This window comes from Geospiza fortis, unplaced genomic scaffold, assembly GCF_000277835.1.
Source record: "Geospiza fortis unplaced genomic scaffold, GeoFor_1.0 scaffold439, whole genome shotgun sequence".
NCBI lineage: Eukaryota > Metazoa > Chordata > Aves > Passeriformes > Thraupidae > Geospiza > Geospiza fortis.
In genome coordinates, this window is record NW_005054618.1 from 339,513 (window position 1) to 340,406 (window position 894).

Here is an 894-nt window from a genome sequence, read left to right on the forward strand (position 1 = left end):
CCCCTTTCGGCCCCCCGCCCCGCCGCTTCCCGCCCGCAGCCGGCTCCGCGCCGTTCACCGAGCACCGGCGGAGTTTTTCCAGGAGGATTTGGGATCCTTGGAGAATCCTGGCGTGGATCTGGTCCTGCTGCTCCAGCTGCTCCCAGGCGGGCTCGGCCCGGAGGGATCGCTCGGATTCCCGACGCAGCTCCCGGCTCCGGGAGAAGGCTCCGGCCTTCGCTTCCCGCATTTTGGAGCACTCCTCCCCGATCCAGGCCAGGAACGGGAGCAGCGCCGGAGCCTCGCTGCTGCCGTGTCCTCCTCCTTCCCACTCTTCATCCCTCGTCCTCTTCCTCAGCTCCGCCACGCGCCGGGCCAGGAGCTCCAGGCAGGCGCCGTCATCCTCCTCATCCTCATCCTCCTCCTCATCCTCCCCCGCGCCCCGTCCCGGCAGGAGCCGCACGAGCTCCCGCAGCCGCCGCCGGATGCCCTCGGCAGCTTCCTCCAGCCTCCGGCATTCCAGAGTCTTCCTCTCCAGCTCCTCCCGCAGCCACCGGGCAGCGCGTCCGTCCCGCTGCTCCTCTTCCTCCTCTTCCTCCTCCTCGCCCTGGATTCCCACCCGCCCAGCACCATTCTCTGCTGGAGGGAAAAACACAATCCCATTTTCCCAATTTTTCCCTATTTTTTTCCAATTTCCCCCCGTTGTTTTCCCATTTCCCCACATTTTTTTTCCCTTTTTGTGGGAGGGAGGTCTCACCTCTCCTTGGGACCTTCCGGAGAGCCCAGCTCAGAGCTTCCCCGGTGACATTCCCGGTGACATTCCCGGTGACATTCCCGGTGTCCTTGTCCTTCTTGTGGCCCTGCAGCAGCTCAGCCGCTTCCAGGCTGCCGTGAGCCAGGGCCAGCTCCAGCGCC

At 65.4% G+C, this 894-nt stretch overlaps 1 protein-coding gene across 1 annotated transcript in view; it reads right to left on the reverse strand.

The window, feature by feature from the left end:
• ARHGEF2 (Rho/Rac guanine nucleotide exchange factor 2) overlaps window positions 1-894 on the reverse strand; it is a 20,582-nt gene that overhangs the window by 1,539 nt on the left and 18,149 nt on the right. The window contains exons 25-26 of the mRNA XM_031064711.1: window positions 737-894; window positions 34-618 (exon numbers count right to left, since the gene is read on the reverse strand). The exon at window positions 737-894 is cut by the window's right edge and continues 2 nt beyond it. Coding sequence (XP_030920571.1) covers window positions 34-618; window positions 737-894 — 743 coding nt within the window. The remainder of the gene's footprint in view (window positions 1-33; window positions 619-736) is intronic.